Source organism: Schistocerca piceifrons, chromosome 3 (assembly GCF_021461385.2).
Source record: "Schistocerca piceifrons isolate TAMUIC-IGC-003096 chromosome 3, iqSchPice1.1, whole genome shotgun sequence".
In the NCBI taxonomy this organism is placed as follows: domain Eukaryota; kingdom Metazoa; phylum Arthropoda; class Insecta; order Orthoptera; family Acrididae; genus Schistocerca; species Schistocerca piceifrons.
In genome coordinates, this window is record NC_060140.1 from 733067910 (window position 1) to 733087665 (window position 19756).

A 19756-nucleotide genomic window follows, 5' to 3' on the forward strand; every position below is an offset into this window, starting at 1 on the left:
CAGTAAAATTACAGTGTGTTTCTTTTTTTTCAAAGTCTGAACAGTAAAAGAGAATGCACACAGAAGTAGTGGATTTCCATGCAGTCTTGAAGAATTAGTGTCCTTCCAACGGAAAGACAGTGCTGACTCTTGACATGCAGACAAGTAATGGGCCACAACAGAGCAAACCCACAGCAGAGTCAGTCGAAGTTTTGAAGAGTATTGGTGGGTAGGTCATCACAGAGTAGACCCACTGTAGTCCTTGTAGAGATTACGGTATTGGTGGGCCATCAAAGATGCAGACCCACTGTAGTCCTTGTAGAAATAATGGTATTGGTGGGCCATCAAAGATGCAGACCCACTGTAGTCCTTGTAGAGATGGCCAGCAGCCATCTGTTGTGACTGTGCAGGTGCACAATCACCATCGAAGAGTCTTACGGACGATATAGCAAGTCTATAACCACCACTTGTGCACTCACAAAGTTTTTGGAATTGTCCTTAGAACCAGCAATGCTGTTATCCAGTCCCTTGCGGAATTATTAACATACGTGCAATCACTAACAGTCCCTACTTCTCACATATTGTCCATATACTATGAGCAACAGAAACGTGTGCAGTGAAATGGAACTTACAAGTTACTTAATTTGATGACCTGGTGTCAATTACAATTTTATAACATAAGAATACAATTACATAGGTACAAAATACATCATTAAGGAACATAACAATACAGAGAACATTTGTAGTACAGGCTTTACAAAAGAATCGAAATAACATATACATCAGTGTTGCAGGAATTATGACATGAGTACATATATAAAAGATCAGAATAACTTTCGAGACATCAACTTCACACATGAGCATTAAAACAAAACAGAATAAATAATGTCTAAGCATCATTACAAAATAAATAACATATTATCAGAAAAATTCTACAATGTAACTCTCATCAGGTAAACACATAAAGACAGGAAAAACACAAATATACAAGAGTACACAAACACACAGGGGGATAGCACAATGGAAAGGACAGGGTTCGTTTTCAGTGTAGCATTTGGTACTGCAGTCCAACCCAAAACTTCATTCCATAGATCTTTCGTCTTATTTCAACATTTGTTTTCACCAAAACATCCTATCCAAGCATGCTTACTGTATTTATATGTTCACATATTTCTTACCTCATTATTTATTACCTCATTATTTATTTTCCATTATCTTACCTCATCATTTATTTCCAAGAAAATCCTACCTATACCTGTTGTCCCTAAACCCTACTTTTTTGGTTCATATCCTCATTCAAAATACTTTTTTGGCCAAACCATTTTCTTGTAGCTTCTCAATGCATTTCTTCCAATTCATCATAGTTAGTTTCTTATATAGTCTACCCCCTCTTAAGCTAACTTAAATCTACTGAGCTCAGATGCTAAACTAAGGGACGAGGCAATGCAGCAGCACAAAACAATTAACACAAACAGCAATGATAAAAAATACAAAAGGCAAAGCAAGCAGCATAAATTATAACTAATATAAGGCAATGAGCAGCAAACAAGAAAAATAAATGCTTAGTAAAACTGGCTTAACAGCGTAATACAAAGTCAAATTCAGTAACATTATGCCTGGCAACCAGCAGCAGAAAATGAAATAACTTATACCTAAACATGACAAAGGTCAAGCATAAAAAATAGTACACTAAAGACAACAATGCATATAAGGGAAATGTCTTTTCACATCTTAATGACTATGTAATTACAGTGGTGCACCACAACAACTTATTGTAAAAAAAATATTACCATGTACTTGAAAAGAAAATTATGTGTCCAGTTACTGTTACTAGTCCCTTCGTATTGTTCTTTCCTTTCCAAGTGCTCCTTTTTTTTTAAGAATGTGGATTACAAAATTATTATTTAATAGATCTGTTGACAGAAAGTGTTCACATTAGCAAATGCATTTTATTTTATAAAAGCAATACTGGAACACAGCTGGAAACCAGATATAAAATGAAATAAGCAACTATGTACAAAGTAAAGCATAAGAACATCATTCAGTAGTCATGAGGCATTTCATAAGTTAGTAAAAAAATCTCTCAACTAGAGAGACAGTAGTCATAATCAGGTGTATAGACATAAAAATATTTCTCGTCATTTCATTAGGCATTTCAGTAAATATCATAAATTAAGAGCTCCACAGTGTAATCATATGTTCTCAAGTTCGACCATGTCGTTTTTGCGATGCTTTCTACAAAGGAATGTCAATAGCGAGGATAATGGCCTCCCTTTTTTTTTCTCCACCTGTACCTCTGACAGGGGCACATGCTAATGGCTTTTTTTCAGGCAACTGTCGCCCAGCTGGGTGCCCACGATGCATTACGTGCAGGTGGTCACTTAACTTTCTTACCGAAATATTTACGACACCAGTTTCCGCTACAGTGACAGTCTCATATAAAAATATTTCAAAGGTCAAGAATTTGCGTTACAAATCTGTAGAAACAAAATCCTGTAAATATAACAGAGTCCAATAGACTGGATATTTAACTTCAAATATTGCTGTATGTTAACAGATTCTAAGTCTGACAAAGCATACTAGCAATGTAAAGTGAAAAGTTACATGGCAAAGACAAAGTTAAAAAGCAGATTATCTTTCAATAAACGGTTTTACATGTGAAATGTGTTGTAAACCTTTACTCTTCCTAGTACGCAGAGTTTCAACTTCAATGCAATTATCATGTGGTATACGTCGGATTCTGTAAGGTCCATTGTAAACTAGAAAGAATTTGTGACTCAAGTGTTTCTTCTTATGTGACAATGAATGAGCATTAATGAGAACTTTCTGACCAATATACAATTTCTTTGCATTTGCTTTACCGTGTAGTTTTCTCCTTTTGTCTGCTGCAGATTTTATATTTTTAAGAGCCAAATCAATTATGTCTTTGTGTCAAAGTTTACGTGTATTCGGGAAAGGTACAAGCTCTCTGATTCTGTTCGGTGGTTCTTCATTCTTTAGTACAAGAGTAGGTGGTAAAGCAGTGGAATCATGAGGCATTTCATTCAGCACATTTTGAAATAAGTGTAAATATCTGTCCCAATGCTGATGCTTTCTGTGACAATAAAGTCTGCAAAGCTTATTGATTTCTTTCATAATCCGTTCAGACGGGTTACAATGTGGTGGGTACAATGAAATAAAAACAGGTTTGATTTTATGATTCCGAAGCATGCGTGACCAAACAGCAGATCTGAATTGAGGTCTGTTATCTGAAATGACTTTGCTAATGTGTCCAACTTCACGAAAGAAATTTTTAACAAAGGCGTTGGATACAGACCGTCCAGTGGCTTTACGTAATGGTGTGAAAGAAACAAATTTTGAAGTATGTTCAACAGCGACTAGAACGTACGAAAATCCATTAGATGTTCTGACAAGCGGTCCCAAGAGATCAACAGCAGGAAATACTTTTAATTTAGAAGGAATGATAGGAAACAGCGGAGCACGGTGGGAGATAGTAGATGGTTTCGCCTTTTGACAAAGTTTACAAATAGACAAGACTCTTCGAATTCTCTTTTCCATATTGTTAAAATAACAAGTCGTTCGAAGAATATGATAACATTTTCGTGGACCAAAATGTGCGTAGCTGAAATGAATGTACCAAATGAGCTTCTTAACAAAATCGTCTGGAATCTGTTTCTCTATGCTTTTTGGCAGCGCATTTTCACCGGCAACATTCACATTTTGACAAGCAGAAAATGTGTCTTGACTCATTTGAGAAAACGGTGAGGACCGAAATCCTGAATCTACAGTATTTGCGAGATTGTTTCCTGTCATTTCGGATTCCTGAGGCAAGCTGTTGCCGACCGATCGATCGATAATGCTTCCCTGTTCACTAATTGTTTCACTGTCTACACCATTGTTTGCAGCCCGCTCCATTTCCCTATGTACAGTTACCAAATTACTACTTTGAACATTAGTTAATTCATTACTCGGTGGCGCCAACACACTGCTTTCGTCTTCACTGTCATTTCTCAGTTTACTTTGGAGCCTAGTATTACGTTTTTCACACGCCATTATTGTCACAATATTTCACACGATAACACAGAAAAACACAATTTGAAGAGCAACAATAAGAGAACACATTAACATAGCACTGAAAATAATATCTCGTTAATTGCAAGCGCAGCTGCGAAATACTTGGTGCAAATCTACGTGCATGCCACAACTGTTTTACTGTACAACAATGAAAGACTGCAACTACAAAGGAGATTCTCTCTACAATTACGCGCCAGCAATAAACAAAATCTACACTAATTACACAAACTACAAGAAAAAAATCAGAAGATTCCAGTGAGGTATCCTCGGCTAAGGGTCGACGTATGAAACGTCCCCTTTGAAAAATTGTACGGGACTGTGTTTAACCTGACACACAATATTTTTAGCGCAACGCAATCTGACTTTCAGAAATCCCTACCAAAGAATGGCCCTGACTAACATTAACCTATGCATTTCACAAATCGCTTACCTCACAAAAATCTTGGTTACTCGAACTACTGCAATACAGCGAGCGCCACTACTGCCAGCTAAATAAAAGATTCAAACTACCGAAGGCACTAACTACTGATAGGCATAGTTAGCAAATGAAAGATTTTAATAGAGAACAAACAATGTATTTACCTTAATAGTCATAATATATATAGCAGTTCATGACAAATTACAAAACTCCGCCATCTCTCTCCGCACATCCACCACTGCTGGCGGCTCACCTCCTACTGCGCAACGCTACGCGCTGTTCACATCCAGCTGCCGCTGCCCAACACTACAATGGCAGACAACAATGCAAACTACCCACAGACTGCACACAGCACAGCCAGTGATTTTTCATATAGTGCGTTACGTGGCGTTAACAATAAGAAAACATAAACAGCCTACTTACAGTAAGTTGTATGATGCGCTGTTGCATGCTGTAACGATTCGACGGCGCATATCGTCGGACGTACCTGGGGCTTCATGATAGACTGGATATTTCAGTGCTTACCATACAAAGAAATCGAGAGGGGTCAAATAAAGAGTTCTTGACAACGTCTGTATTGCAACATTCCGTCCTTTCCAACGGCCAGAAACTTTTCGTTCAGTATTTGCGTTGCAACACGGGAAGAGTGAGTTGGGTAGTCGTCGTGTTGGAAGCACATACACCGTTTCTTATATAGTGGTACCTATTCGAGAAGAATGGATTGAATGTTCATAAGAAAGTGTGTAGACGTATTTCCAGTTAACATCCCTGTGACGAAGGAAGGTCCCACAAAGGAATTTTTTCTGATGGCAGACTATAATAAGATTACGTTTCCAGGTCTTTTTGTTGTTGTACCTGACGAAGCCGGAGTAGATTTTCAGCTGCCCAGTAGTGTTTATTAGGTAAATTTTCGTTTCAGTGCTTTCTTCGTCGGTATTTCATTGCTTGCTTCGTCGGTACAGAGTACACGTTGGAAAAACGTAGTGCCTCTCCCAAGCGATGGAAAGCAAAATCCATATAGCTTTCGAAATACCGTCCTCAGAATGCCTGATGTAGCCACAGATGATAAGGGTGGAATTTATGTCGATACAAGATGCGAATGATACTCCTCTGGCTTAGCCCTCATTTCTCGGCAATACGCCTCGTGTCCCCATTCGATGTATAAAAGTGGCAAACGTTAACTTCTTCACTTTGGTGTACATGTTGTAACCTCCCTGCACGAAGAAAAATGTCAATGAAAAATGAAAATGTGAGCCAAGTGTAACCTCCCCCCAGACATAAAAAAATGACAATAAAAATGTAAATGAGCCAAGTGTAAGCTCCCAATGCAATTATTAAATTAAATGAATTAAGTGTAACCTCCTCACAAAATATTAATTAAATGAATTTTTAATTATTGTGAGCTCTAGAAAAAATTGATCTTAATGTAACCTCTGAACAAAATTGGCTCCCATTTATAGTCTCTTTGCAAAGAATGCATTCATACTTAATATTCCCACAAAATTCTTTTCTCATTTAATGTCAAGTTCGAAATAGAAAAATTCCTAAATACCAAAATAATAAAAAAGTTCTGTAACCTGATAAATTTTATGAGGACAGCAGCGCTGACCTTCGGCCCTGTATTCTGAATAAAAAAAGCAAAAATTTTTACCTCAATAAAACTGCAATTATATCTGCTCTTAAATTAGTCATTTTTCGACACAGCTTCGTGCAATGCTGGCGTATTTTTTTTTTTTTTTTTATTCTTGGATACAATGATAATGCATTGGAAATTCTTTAAACTGAAATGAATGCTTTTCTTTAAAAGAGTTGCTTTATGTTATAAAAATTATTATTGGGGTATTTCTTTGAACAAATTAAATTACAATTAACATACATTATTAAATATGCGCAAGGCTGTTTCTTTACCTTCTACAACAATATTCATCCACCAGAGTCCTGACCAGAGTCGCAAGCAGAGCACACAGCCGACGCACGCCGACTCCCGCCGACTAGCACGGACTAGCACGCACTGACGACTACTGTCGACTGACAACTACTACCAACTGACTACTACTGCTACTACAGACTCGCGCGGTCAAGCGCAGACTAGCAACAGCTAACGATAAACTACTCTCTGGTCAGAGATTCTGTCATGCCTCGCCCATCGCCGGCAATGTATATGTCTTTCATAACCCTCCACTGGGGGGGGGCAAAAATTTGGCAGCGATGGTGAATCAATTGGACTTGCCATGAGCAATAAATTTTTCTTAATTATCTAACTTTGCAATCACAGAATATATACAGATATATAGGTGCAGAACATGAAGTGAAATATAGTGCACATGCACTGAGTACAGAACATATCAGGCAATGACAAAATGTATACACAATGAATAAAAAACATATTAACAAATGTCAAAAATGCACACGCACTGTAAAACTCTTTAGCATTTTTACAACAAATAAACATAATGAGTACAAATCATATTGACAAATGACATAAAGTGCACACGCACTGTAGTACAGAACATATCTGAGAATCTCAAAATGTATACGTAATGAGTACAAATGGCATAAAGTGCCCACGCACTGTAAAACTCCTTAGCATTTTTACAACAAATAAACATATCAATGAGTGAAAGAAAGTGCACACGCACTGTAGTTCTGTTTAGCATTAGGACAACTAATCTTATTAACAAATGAAATGAAGTGCACACGCACTGTATATGTCTTTATCATTCTTACATAACACATCATGGAGTGAAATAAAGTGCACACGCACTGTATAAGTCTTTATCATTTTACAAGAACTAGGAATGGAATGGGAAGGATTGCGTCATGGTTGTAGCTCTTTAGGTTGCACACAGCTGCACTGAAAGTCCATATCTTTCTATAGAAGCACAACACCAAGTGAGACAATCTGAAGTTCTTTTCCTTGAAGTATTAATCAGTGTAGCCAACACACTGAAATGTCGTAGTAATATTCCATGTTATCATTTTGGTAGTACATTAGGTACACCAATTAGTGGGACCATAATAACATTTCCATCGCTCAAGGTGGTGGACAGCATGTCGTGTCAACACCACGTTCTTGTAAGTTACACCAACGTAGAATTAGTGCAAAAACCAAATATAGTGCTCGATGATCATGAGGATACATAGGAGAAACGGATATTGCAGTAATTCCAGGTAATTAGGTCAGAAGGTGAAGGACATTAAGTCACATACTAGTCTTCATTGAGAATTACGTTAGTCTAACATCTGATTTGAGTAATTGGTGGCACTCATCACCCAGTTACTGAACATTTCTGTACCATGTATGTAGTATCACAGAATAATGTTCATAAAACGTTTGTTTACAGAGAACATTGACACTCATTGCCCAGCTATAAACCATCAGAAGTCATCATTCAAAACAGGAGCTAATAAATGGCATAGTATTACAAAATAATGTTCATAAATCGTTTGTTTACAGAGAAAATTGGCACTCATTGCCCAGCTACAAACCATCAAAAGTCGTCATTCAAAATGAGTTAATAAATGGCATAGTATTACAGAATAATCTTCATAAATCGTTTGTTTACAGAGAAAATTGGCACTCATTGCCCAGCTACAAACCATCAGAAGTCATCATTCAAAATGAGTTAATAAATGGCATAGTATGACAGAATAATGTTCATAAATCGTTTGTTTACAGAGAACATTGGCACTCATTGCCCATCTACAAACCATCAGAAGTCATCATTCAAAATGAGTTAATTATTGGCATAGCATTTATACATAATTAATCTAATTATAGTAATCATTGGCATCATAGGTCATCTTACTACAGTAATCAGTGGCATTCATTGGCCAGCTACAAAGCATATTTTTTTGTGCTAGCAATGCATTGCGTTGGGATCGATAATTAATAACAATATTTGCTTTTGAGTTATTGCTGCAAATGAAGATGTGTAACGTCATTCGTCATGAGTCAGCTGTAGCAAGGTTATGAAACAAGTAGAGTATATGTGATCATATTCATAAATGAAATAGGTTTAATGAACAACTGCTTATAACACAGTAATTTCATGAATAATTTCTCCTGCAAAATACACAAAAAGCATATTATGCTGAAAAGTAGTGAACTTCGAATTAACAGGTAGTGAAATGTGTATAAAAAATATATATGTTCTCTAGCTGTCCTTTCCAAAACCTTCAGTCCTCATACTATGCGATATAAGACATACTGTCAAAACGAACTGCAATAAATACTTAAATAACTATATAGCATCTCTTAACTAACAGTAAATATATAAACTTCATCATTATCCTCATCTGTAAAGAAAAACTTCATTATCCATATTATCATAACTCCATTATAATCATCACCTGTAAAGAGAAACTTCATTATCCATAGTAGCATATTCTTCATCATTGTTCATCATCATTCATTATCATCTGCAAAAAAGTCACTTCATTATTCATTATACAACTATCTCTTATTTCTAGCATATTTCATCACTAAAACTAAGATGTGTAGTTCTGTCTGACAGCCTGCATCAATCGCCTCGTATTCTGAAAGAAAAAATTAGTTAAGACTGCTGTTCTACGATGTGTATAGTATATTCTTGCTAATGCTTGTTAATTTTGATCCATTTACTCTTCCTCACGAGGTAGTGCATCTTCTTTCGTTCATTCCGAAGGTGAAATTCCCATGTCTGTTTAATTTTTTTTTTTTACACGTTATTGCTTTCTAAAAATGATGAACAAAGATTAATGTCTTGCATTTAAATCATATACCCACTAAATAAAAACTGGTTTATAGTAACATAATTGAGCATACAGCATAGCATGACAGAAAACGTAATATGTCAAAAAACATAGACAGTGTTCAGAAGCAAAAATGTACACAGTGTATCAGAATGTAACAGCAAAAAAGTAAAGTAGTCACGATGTTGAGATATCATAGGGCAAAAATGTTAAAGTCAACTGGTGTTTGTTATATCTTAAATATTTCATAGTGCATACAAACAAAACAGGAAAACAATCATACATACATGAAAAATGTGCACAGTCTGATGTGTAACGACAGGAAAAGCGACCTGCTAACCTTACCTTGCCGGGCACTTGACAAGAAAAAATACGATAATCAGTAGTAAGTAGTCACATAAATATAATTTCATAATTGGTCATAAAATGTGTAAGTTCATCTGGAAAAATATGCACGGTCTTATGTGTAACGACAAGAAGAGCGACCTGCTAACCTTACCTTGCCGGACACTTGCCAAGAAAGAATACGATAATCATCAGTAAGTGTTCATGTGAATATAATTGCATAAGTGATCATAAAAAATTAGGAAATGGCATTACAGTATGATAAATCATAAAGTATGTTCTTTTAATAAAAGGTTTGATGTTGGACACGTGGTGGTTCCCTTTGGTTTTTCTGGTTCTCAAAGTTTCGACGTGTACTACATTGGGGTGAGGAATGCTGCGAATCCGATATGGACCTGCGTATTGAAGTTCAAATTTACTGCATCTACTTCCTCTGTTGGATAAATAGTGTGTACGTACTAATATCTTCTGTCCAATGTGAAAGTCATGGCGTGTACAAACCTGTTTTTGCTGTCTTCTCCGGCGTTCTGCGGCACGTTTGATGTTGTTCAGCGCAATGTCAATTATTTCATGGTGTCCTAGTCGACGCGATGTAGGAAAGGTTACTAATTCTTTAATTTTGTTAGGTGGTTCAACAGTTTTCAGTATAACAGACGGAGATAGCATAGTAGATTCATTTGGTATGGAATTAATTACATCCTGTAATGAGAGTATGAGTGTGTCTCAATCAATATGTTTTTTATGGCAGTGTATTCTACACGGTTTACTAATTTCTTTCATTAATCGTTCACAAGGGTTCGAAGAAGCATGGTACCTGGATATATAGATCGGAGAAATGTTTCTAGCTCGTAACATACGTGTCCATATAGCAGATCGAAACTGTGATCCATTGTCGGAAATTACTTTCAACACATGCCCTACGTGAAATAGAAAATGTTTTATGCTTTCGAAACAGTTTTAGCAGTAGCTTTGCGTAACGGAGTGAAGGTAACAAATTTTGAAGTGAGTTCAACAGCGACAAAGATGTAGCAAAAACCTCTATTAGTTCTGGGAATCGGACCAAAAATGTCTACAGCGGCCATATGTCTCAATTTAACAGGTACAATGGGATGTAATGGAGGAATATGTGAAGTCATATCTGATTTAGCTTTCTGGAAGATTTTGCATGACGCTAAAACTCGTCGTATACGTTTCTCCATGTTGCCAAAATAACAGTTCTGTCTCAGAATAAGAAAACATTTTCTGGTTCCGTAATGTGCGTAACTTAAATGAGTATACCAGATTAATTTGTTAACAAGCTCGTCAGGAATGCATGATAACCATTTGTTGCTGTCAGGATGAGAGCGGCGAAACAGAATGTCATTGCGTACAGTGTAATGGTTTCTAATGGTAACATTATTCTTATCTTGCCAAAGGTGTTTAATTTCTTTCCACACGTTGTCTTTACTCTGCTATTGTGCCATGTCTTGTAATGACGACGAAATGAAATTTTCAAATGCAACTTGTTGAATGTACATGACGCTGAAATTTGCTTTGCAGAATTTGGTGGCGATGTCTTGCTGATTGTTGCTGAGATAACGGGATAGTGCGTCTGCTACAATATTTTGTGTGCCGGGAATCTGAACAATTGTGAAATTAATTTCCTGCAAATAAAGTTTCCATCTACTTAATCTGTCGTGTGCAAATTTAGCCGAAAGTAAAAACTGTATCGCTCTGTGGTCTGTGTAAACGGTGGTATGTCTTCCATAAGGAAAATGCCGAAATCTCGTAAATGCCCAAACAACACATAATATTTCAAGTTCTGTAACAGAATAATTTCGTTCAGCAGGTGACAGAATGCGACTTGCAAAAGCGATGTTTTTAATTACTGTACAACCATCTTCTTCAATTTCCTGAAAAATATGTACGCCCAAAGCGATGTTAGAACTGTTGGTGGCAATGGAAAAACTTCTGGTAAGATCTGGGTGCGATAAAAGTGGTGCATTCAACAAGGCTTCTTTCAAATAACATTTTCGTGAACAAGATTCTGTGTGTCAAAAGTATTGCTTGCGTTACTGGAAAATGCAACCTATACTGTATCTAGTCAAATTCTATCTGACGTGTTCTTATTTTCAGGAGGATGCTGTGGCATTTCGATTATTTGAATTGTCCTGTTATTTCTTCCTGACGTATTACGTTCTGGATGATACCTACTGTCTGGTTCATTCATGATAATAAGTTGTTGCTGATGTTCTTGCTGCTGGTAAGACCGACTGTTATTAAATGTACGCTGAAAATTGTGTTCATTACTTTTACGTCTGTCATGATAGTCATTTCTATATGGTGCATTGCGATAGGAATTGAAATGGTGTGTTTTCTGTACATACTGATTCCCTTCTTGCTGTGCGTTACTATTTGTTGGAGCTGAGACTATACATGTACGCGTCAAAACATTAAAGCTTGGTTGACCTTGTGCATTACATTGTTGGTTAGGTATGCTAACCGGTTGGTTTTGTTGCTATTGCGGTGAAAAACGTCTATTGTTACCAAAATGCGTTTGCTATTACTGATAATTTTACACATACTGATGATTACAATTTTATCTGTTATTAAAATTATGGCGGTAGTTCTGGAGTGCATAATGAAAATTGTCACTTTCGGTAAAATTTGTCATATCCGGTTTTCTTGATACCTTTCTTAATCCTAGATAGAGCAATAGTTGAAGAGCTGTTTTGATAGATATAAAGGATAGTAGAAGAGAAGGCAGCGGTGCAGAAAACTAAAGATGAAACAGCACTACTACGGCTCGGGGCCCTGTGCACGCTACGGCACATATTCATTAAAGCATAATGAATCCCCTGAGGTCAATTACGTGCTACAAACAAATTTTAGCTTCCGTGTTACAGGCAATGCCGATGAAAATTCAAAAGAAAATTGTTGTGTCCCATCCAATTCCAGTTTCTGCATTGCAGGCAATGGCGATGAAAGTACAAAAATAAATTGTCATATCCAGTTCAAAGCGTGACTCTGTGTCTGTCATTACTAAGTACCTTAAATTGTCTTACGGATAAAAATTGCTCGTAATCAACCTTATCGTCTCTGAATGTGTGAACAGGTTCACGATTGCATAAGAATTTGTTTGTCTGTGTCTTTTCGGATTTTAAGTCACGTACTCTCTGTAAATTACCTAAGTTACACTGGCTGTGTGAGTGTGACAAATGTTCGGAATGTACCGTATGCTGTGACTTGTTAGTGACTGAACCAATTTTCCTTTCTGTCACTATAATACGTTCGTCAATTTGGCTGATCTGTTGTTCACATTTCTTATTGACTTCCGTAGCCAGAGTGTGCGAAAGTTCTGGTGGCTTTAAATTAAACTCGTCGCGTATCTGTGTTACGTTTTCTGAACATTGTTCAGTGACTGCATTAATTTCGTCTCTATCTAATTCTGTTGTGGATGCCTGTTTATTACTTAACTCTTGTGCAACAGATCTAGTTTCTTCACTATTGTTCGTAGCACAAGTCTTAATATCATCACATAATTGTTCTTTAGTATCATAACGTTGCACGGTAACGGCTGTAACCTGTTCATCAAGTTGTTTATTCTATTCATTAAGGTTGTCGTGTTTCTCGTTCGGCTGTTTAAAACTTTCATTAAATTGTTTGTGATTGCTGTCTTGCTTGTCATTCGACTGTTTAAGACTTTCAAAAAATTGTTTGTTCTGTTCACTAAGTTGTTTGTTCTGTTCATCAATTTGTTTGAGATAGTCGTCTTGTTCTTTCTTCATTTGTAGCAATAATACCATAATTTGATCCAAAGTAACATTACCTACTCTATTCTCTGTACTGTTTGATGGCATACCTGGAATTGTCACGTTTTCTGTAACCATTTGGTCATTCTGTAATTCTTGAAAAAGTTTGCCAATCGGATGTGCACTGTTGGTCACTACACTGGAATAAAATAAATCTGTCATACTTTGAGTACACTGTTCATTTTTGTTAGAAAAATTTATCTGTTCATTACGTAAATTTTGCAAACTGGGTGTGTCAAGCTGGACAGCGTTCATTGTAACAGAACGTCCCGCGTCATCAATTGTCGTCAAATTAACAGAGTACACAATTGAATTCGTTTGTTCATCATTAAGATAAAAATCATTATTAGTGGTCAGTACGCACTGATTGTCTGTAAATGGAGGACTGTCATCATTACACTGCGTGTCGCAAGTACTATCGGTCAAATTATTCGAGTCAGCTATTTCACTCATTACACATCACGATGTACTATTAACAGTTTTTTGCGGCATTTTTCACTAATCAAAATTATTCACAAATGAAATAAAGACAATGCAAAATGCAACAAACACAAATACAACAAAGAGCAACAAATTGCTGATGATCTGTGAAAGAAAAAGTGACAAATTAGTAAATGTGTTGCGCCAGATGCAAACTACATTAAGTAAATAAGAGCAGATCTATGACTACTTCTCAGAAGATTCACAAAAACATACGATCCTGGTAGGGTCGCCAAGTGTAACCTCCCCGCATGAAGAAAAATGTCAATGAAAAATGAAAATGTGAGCCAAGTGTAACCTCCCTGCAGACATACAAAAATGACAATAAAAATGTAAATGAGCCAAGTGTAAGATCCCAATGCAATTATTAAATTAAATGAATTAAGTGTAACCTCCTCACAAAATATTAATTAAATGAATTTTTAATTATTGTGAGCTCTAGACAAAATTGATCTTAATGTAACCTCTGAACAAAATTGGCTCCCATTTATAGTCTCTTTGCAAAGAATGCATTCACACTTAATATTCCCACAAAATTCTTTTCTCATTTAATGTCAAGTTCGAAATAGAAAAATTCCTAAATACCAAAATAATAAAAAAGTTCTGTAACCTGATAAATTTTATGAGGACAGCAGCGCTGACCTTCGGCCCTGTATTCTGAATAAAAAAAGCAAAAATTCTTACCTCAATAAAACTGCAATTATATCTGCTCTTAAATTAGTCATTTTTCGACACAGCTTCGTGCAATGCTGGCGTATTTTTTTTTTTTTTTTGATTCTTGGATGCAATGATAATGCATTGGAAATTCTTTAAACTGAAATGAATGCTTTTCTTTAAAAGAGTTGCTTTATATTATAAAAATTATTATTGGGGTATTTCTTTGAACAAATTAAATTACAATTAACATACATTATTAAATATGCGCAAGGCTGTTTCTTTACCTTCTACAACAATATTCATCCACCAGAGTCCTGACCAGAGTCGCAAGCAGAGCACACAGCCGACGCACGTCGACTCCCGCCGACTAGCACGGACTAGCACGGACTGACGACTACTGTCGACTGACAACTACTACCGACTGACTACTACTGCTACTACAGACTCGCGCGGTCAAGCGCAGACTAGCAACAGCTAACGATAAACTACTCTCTGGTCAGAGATTCTGTCATGCCTCGCCCATCGCCGGCAATGTATACGTCTTTCAATGTCTGCATGCAAACAACGTTGAAGCAGAAATGATCTGCGTTTAGGCTACTCAGTTTCTGCTAGTTCTGCAGTGCAGACAAGAAAACAGTCGAACGCTTTGGTACAACGACTTAGCCCGGCACATTCCTGCTTACAACGCATCAGCAGATTCCGGCCGACTTGCCTTTCAGTTTTAGAATTTGTCTCGGGTTCTTGTGAGAAGAGTTTCAAACTTAACGTTACGAAGTATCACTGCACTAGTCTCTTCAAGCGCTTTCGGCTGTTGTTAAAAAAAAAGTATATCATTCTGTTTGTAAAACCGTACTTGCTTCAATACCTCTATGAATACAGTTAAGAGACCTCATGATGTATCCAAGCTCATGCCCCTTAGAGTAATATCATTTGCTCCAGACCTTGTTTCAATATCTGGAACCGTTCACGAAACAAAAGGGATGGTACGTCTTACGTGGTTCATCCCGTATAACATAATGTACTTTGGTATGTATAAGCTAATGAAATATGTTTATTTTTTACGTATCGATGTAGTCTATCTTCAAAAATTTATAGAATGGGTAACTATCAATCGTTCAGGATATAGTTCGTTCTGCGTAAATCTTGTCAAATTTACTTCTTGTGGTACGATTCATTTTCAGATTCATCGAATCAGTTGTTTCAAAATGGTAATTTTGGACTCTTGCTCCCTCTTGGCTGTATTTCTGCAGACTCCCATGTCTAAACCGCTGAATTTGTCAGTTACCTATGTAAGCTACTGTCACACAAAAGAAAAGTATCTAAATTTTATGTTCAGATATCGCTTTGTGTAACTATTATTTAAATTTATATATACACACATTATTGCACTAAAAATATTAACTTTCCTCTGTCTGTCACAGGATCCACCTCCAAACACAACTCAGGTAGATTTATCATTCATGTATGATGTGAAGAAACAACACGACTTCTACAAAATGTCTCTACTTTCAAAAGAGGAATTCACTGAGAAGATGATACAAGCTGCTAAAAATAGTTGTGACCTTCAGTTTAAAACTCCCGGTATAAAGGAACTTCAGTAAGTACATTTTCTTAAATACTGAACAGGTCGTAGGTCTCACAAAATTATCATATTAATATATTTCTTAAGGCACATGACTTATTAGTGAATCATTTAGTGTGATTAACGATTTATCAGAGTTAAATGTCTATAGTGAACTAAATTATAATGTAATTTAGTAAGTGTAACTGGCCCTCATGATGATGAGATGGTGACATGTTCAACAGAAAAAATCTGTAATTTTACGAAGAGAGTGGCGGTTTAGTATTCACAATACTTTCCCATTGTGAACGCGTGAATTGAGTTATTAAATGAAAGAGACTTGCTACTTAAATATGTTTCTTCAGACAGTAAGAATGCAGGATTCGCGCCCTTTTTTCATTTCACTTCCTCAGTGCCTTACTTTTTTTAAATACCTCGGCTGTTCACATTCCTGCTGTTGATTTGCTGCCGCGCTGAGCATTGACATGTTCTGGATTATTGTCATCTTCTCGTACCCATGACAAACAACGCCCACAGTAATCCGTTTTTCAAATTTCAGTCTTGTATAGCATCGAATTTCTTGTCCTCCATTTGAACTTCGCTCTCGAGGTAGGTTACCTCCGGATGACTTAACATATGTTCGAAAATATTATCTCTGTTTGCATGTGGCTTCTTTTCAGCTTTTTTCATCTGTTATACCTCATATTGCCTCATTTCATATTACTTTTCCTCATCGTTTTGTTTCGATAATTTTAAATTTCCTTTTTTGGAACTCCGCATTTCCGATGCCTTGCAGTTCTTCCCGCTGTCGATGTGTAAGGTATTTCCAAAGTTGTCCCCCAAACGTACGAGGGCTATTCGGAAAGTAAGGACCGATAGTTCGAGAAATGGAAATCACAACAAAAATCAAAAATCTTTTATTTACAACAGTTAGCTCCATCTTCCAGATACCATTCTTTATAGTTGCCACTTCGATTTAGACATTTGCCTCACCAACTTTTCATTACCGTCGTCATAGAAGGCAGCCGTCTGTGCTTTCCGACAGTTCTCTGCGCTGGTCTACAGTTCGTTGCCCGTGCCAGAGTGTTTTCTTCAAACCCGGCGGTTCATGTGAGCAGAGATGAACCTCAGGGGGAGCCGGTTACGGGCTATATTGTGGCTGATGAAATACTTCCCGTCGAAAATGCTGCAGGAGCATTTTCATTGCTCCTGCAGAGGATGGCCTAGAATTGTCATGAAGACACTAGGCGAAATCTCTGGGCACACTAGAGACACTTCCCAAACACTGCCCAAAACAAACTGTGGAAACTTCTTCGGATTTTCACTGTGGTTTCCATTTAGCGCTCCACCGGACATTACTTTCCGAATAGCCCTCGTATATGTTCGAAGACCCTTTTCAGCTCCGCCAACCACAATGTCTCCTTTTTCTTTGACTTTCCTGTTTTGTACCGATACCTAAACAACAGAATGATTATTCATCCCTAGGTTCGCCAATTTACGTTTATCTTGTCGCTGTGAAAATTACTGGCACAGATAACCACTTCAAACCTTTTTATTAACGCTATATCGAACTCTGCGCTAAGTTACTAGGATCGAGAGATGTATTAACTGTACTGATCTATTCAACAAAAATGTGTCACATGTCAAACTGAAAGCTAACCATTGCTTTGTGATGATAACGGCGGTAGTTTCAGCTGAAGACTCTCGTACATTGTGATTATTTGCTATCACACCTTATTTCTCGAGCAGTTCTAAGCCAGGAGATACAATATTTTCCTGTGATATACATACAAAAACCCATTTCCTTTTTTCTATTTTAATTACTGGACTAATTACGTTAAATTGTAATTTATTTTAAAATCCTTTTATGGTAACTTTTCTCTCAGTAAGTCGAATTATTTACGCTTTGGACAAGTGTATTTATTGCTTTACTTTAATCTGTCACAGATTTGAGAAGAAATTTGACTTGGTGGTAATGGAAATGTACCTACAGTTTTGTTACTATGGCCTTCTGCATAAACTGGGGTCTCCACCGGTTGTTGGTATTTGGTCAGCAGAAATATACCCACAGCTACATCGTATGATGGGCAATCTAGTTCATCCTGCGTATATGCCAGAGCTTGAGACAACCTACACGGACCACATGACATTCTGGGAAAGACTTGACAATACTTATCAAATACTAGACGCGTTTTGGCTTGCTAGAAGATATACAGTTGCTCAAAATGAAGTAATGTGGGAACATTTCGGAAACGATGTTCCCAGCATCTTTGAATCGCAGTACAATATCAGTCTCTTGCTCGCAACAACTCACTTCTCCTCCTCTTATCCAAAGCCGATGCAACCCACTGTGGTCCAAATGACTGGACTCCACATTAAAGGAAAGCCTAAGCCGCTACCGCAGGTAAGTCTCTTTCTAGCAAACGTTAGTTTGGCGAAACATTCTTTACGATACATTGTGATACAATAAAGTGACTGCCGTTGTAGGAGATACAGTCCTTCCTGAATGGTGCGAAATATGGAGCCATATACTTCAGCCTTGGCTCGAATGTTAAGAGCAGAAATCTGCCAGAGTCTATACGACAAGCACTGATGGACGCCTTTTCCGAACTTCCGCAGAAGGTCCTTTGGAAGTTTGAGGATGACTCTCTACCAGGGAAGCCAAGCAACGTCATGATCGCCAAGTGGTTGCCACAAGAGGATGTTTTGTGTAATCAATCCATTTATTTAATTATTTATGTACGATCAAAAAAGCCCACATGTTGAGAGTAACTGGCATAAGAATACCAGAAGTGCCAAAACATGTACTATTTTTATAAATGTTTGTTTGTTTTTGATACAATCACTTTTATGACACAGTCGTAACCGATTTCGCCCCACCCACCCCACCACCACCAACGGCCATCTTCAGATGCTTTAGTAGGAAAACATAATAAGCTTACATTAAGCCCTCAAAACAAATAAAACTATTTCTACTTGGTGTACTTGTGAACTAAGCAATGTGCTATTAAAGTACATGTGGGGTCACACCTAGGGGCGGATTTTGGTGAACCAACGTTCATGTGTTTCAAACCAAATATAATACCAAAAATCAGGGACTTACATAGAAACAACTAAGGATACTTCTCTTGCATTACTCTTTGCGCTAGATGCGCGTGTCCCCCGAGACAGTCGTTACTTGTGAAAGTCATAAAATGTATCACATTTACAATAATGGTTCAATCATTTACTCATAAAATATAAAAACAGAATACAGGTCCTTAAAGCAATGAAGTGAGTTTTGAAGCAGAGAAAGATTTTTACGATAAATAGAAGAAAGGAGCAATTATTATGGTAAATATATCCGAAGGCCGGTGCTTCTGCACTTTGGACGGCTAGATGTTTACGCCATTGCCCATCTGTTCAGATGAGACGACACGGACCAGACGGCAAGGGCGACAATCTGCTGCAACTCGCTGGTACAAAGATTGGGCTAAGAAAAGTACACTTAGTTATATGTTATATTACCCTGAAATTTGGTATTACGTTTTATTTAACAGCGCATGAAATTTGTTCACCAAAAGTAGCCCCTGGTATGATCCACATTCATTTCATTAGCACCTTAGTTACTTAGTTACACAGTTCACGGATCATTTTGCGCGATAAATCGCAATTGTGTTAGAAAAAGAAGAAAGATATACAGGTATGAGTAACTCCTACTCACTACATTTTACACTG

At 37.1% G+C, this 19756-nt stretch overlaps 1 protein-coding gene across 1 annotated transcript in view; it reads left to right on the plus strand.

Moving 5' to 3' along the window:
• LOC124789011 (UDP-glucosyltransferase 2-like) overlaps positions 1-19756 on the plus strand; it is a 64451-nt gene that overhangs the window by 13031 nt on the left and 31664 nt on the right. The window contains exons 2-4 of the mRNA XM_047256298.1: positions 15900-16075; positions 17987-18443; positions 18527-18749. Coding sequence (XP_047112254.1) covers positions 15900-16075; positions 17987-18443; positions 18527-18749 — 856 coding nt within the window. The remainder of the gene's footprint in view (positions 1-15899; positions 16076-17986; positions 18444-18526; positions 18750-19756) is intronic.